Source organism: Nicotiana tomentosiformis, chromosome 9 (assembly GCF_000390325.3).
Source record: "Nicotiana tomentosiformis chromosome 9, ASM39032v3, whole genome shotgun sequence".
Taxonomy (NCBI): domain Eukaryota; kingdom Viridiplantae; phylum Streptophyta; class Magnoliopsida; order Solanales; family Solanaceae; genus Nicotiana; species Nicotiana tomentosiformis.
In genome coordinates, this window is record NC_090820.1 from 57,789,014 (window position 1) to 57,790,476 (window position 1,463).

General features: G+C 43.3%; 1 protein-coding gene across 1 annotated transcript; it reads right to left on the reverse strand.

The window, feature by feature from the left end:
• Window positions 1–582: 582 nt before the first annotated feature.
• LOC138898843 (uncharacterized) lies at window positions 583–1,402 on the reverse strand. Its single transcript, XM_070184949.1, has 2 exons — window positions 1,054–1,402; window positions 583–968 (listed from the first exon to the last, which is right to left on the reverse strand). The coding sequence occupies exons 1-2, from the start codon at window positions 1,400–1,402 to the stop codon at window positions 583–585; spliced, it is 735 nt and encodes a 244-aa protein (XP_070041050.1).
• Window positions 1,403–1,463: the final 61 nt, after the last annotated feature.

Consider the following 1,463-nt stretch of genomic DNA (forward strand, 5'->3'; position numbering starts at 1 on the left):
AGTTACGGCATCAATCATTTGATCGATGTTTGGCAGTGGGAACGAGTCTTTCGGGCATGCCTTATTAAGATCTTTATAATCTACACACATACGAAACTTATTGTTCTTCTTTGGAACTACTACTACATTGGCTAGCCAGTCTGGATATCTTACCTCTCGGATCGAACCGATATTAAGTAAGCAGGTTACCTCTTCTTTGACGAATTTATTCCTGGCTTCGGCAATCGGGCATTTCTTTTGTCTTACTGGAGGTATGCTGGGATCCAAGCTTAACTTGTGTACGACTACCTCTGCCGGGATGCCTGTCATATCCTCATGCGACCATGCAAAACAATCAGTGTTAGATTTAAGTAATTTAATAAAGTCGGACCTGAGTTCTGGGTGCAGTCCTGTCCCCAAGTGGAATTTCCTTTCTAGGAATTCTTCGAACAATGCCACTTGCTCCAGCTCTTCCGTTGTGAACTTCATTGCATCGGTCTCTTCTAAAACTTGGAAATATCTTGGCACTTGATAATATCCCGATGCCTTTGCCCCCTGGCTAACTTCATCTAATTTGGGATTAGGTGCTGGTCTCTGTAATTGCTATGCCGGGTGTTCCTTTCCTTTGCTACTGGAGATCGAAATTGCATTCATCTCCCTTACCGACGGTTGATCACCCCTTATCTGCTTAATTCCTCCGGGCGTTGGAAACTTCATCAATTGATGATACGTTGATGGTACAACTTTCATCTCGTGTAACCATGGCCTTCCCAGAATGATGTTGTATCCCATATCACCATCTACTACTTTGAAAAGAGTTGTTTTCATTACTCCTTCAGCGTTTGTGAGTAATAAAAATTCTCCCTGGGTTGTCACATTTGCGAGGTTGAATCCGGCGAGGAGCTTTGTGGTCGGAATAATGCTTCCGGTGAGTTTAGCTTGCTCCATTACTCTCCATTGTATGATATTAGCTGAACTTCCTGGATCCACTATAACATGTATTAATCTTAAAATCTAGCACATTTAAAGATATTACTAGTGCGTCGTTGTATGGTAGAAGCAATCCGTCTATGCCTTCCTCCGTAAAAGTGATATCGTCTTCCCGAAGCATTTTGTTATGCGTTATTGATACTTTCATCTTCTTTGCTGCTGAAAAGGTGACCCCACTAATCTCATTCCTTCCTAAGATCATGTTGATTGTTTGACGCTGTGGATCTTCTCCTGCTTTCGAGGGTTCCGCGTTGTCCCGGTTATGACCATAATTGTTCTTAGCTCGGTCACTCAAGAGTTCTCTGAGGTGACCATTCTTCAATAATGTTTCCACTTCTTCCCGGAGGTATCGACAGTCCCCTATCTGGTGCCCATTTTTCCCGTGGTATTCACACCACAAGTTGGGATCCCTCTGGCTGGGATCAGATCTCATTGGTTTCGGTACCCGTGCTTCTTTGATATTTCTCATGACCGACACCAACTTCACTATACTG

Excerpts from the sequence above, each read along its gene's own strand:
- LOC138898843 (XM_070184949.1), bottom strand. The coding sequence starts at position 1,402 with ATGAGATCTGATCCCAGCCAGAGGGATCCCAACTTGTGGTGTGAATAC. Across the intron at positions 969-1,053 it reads TATCACTTTTACGGAGGAAG|TGGATCCAGGAAGTTCAGCT; the intron begins GCATAGACGGAT and ends TACATGTTATAG.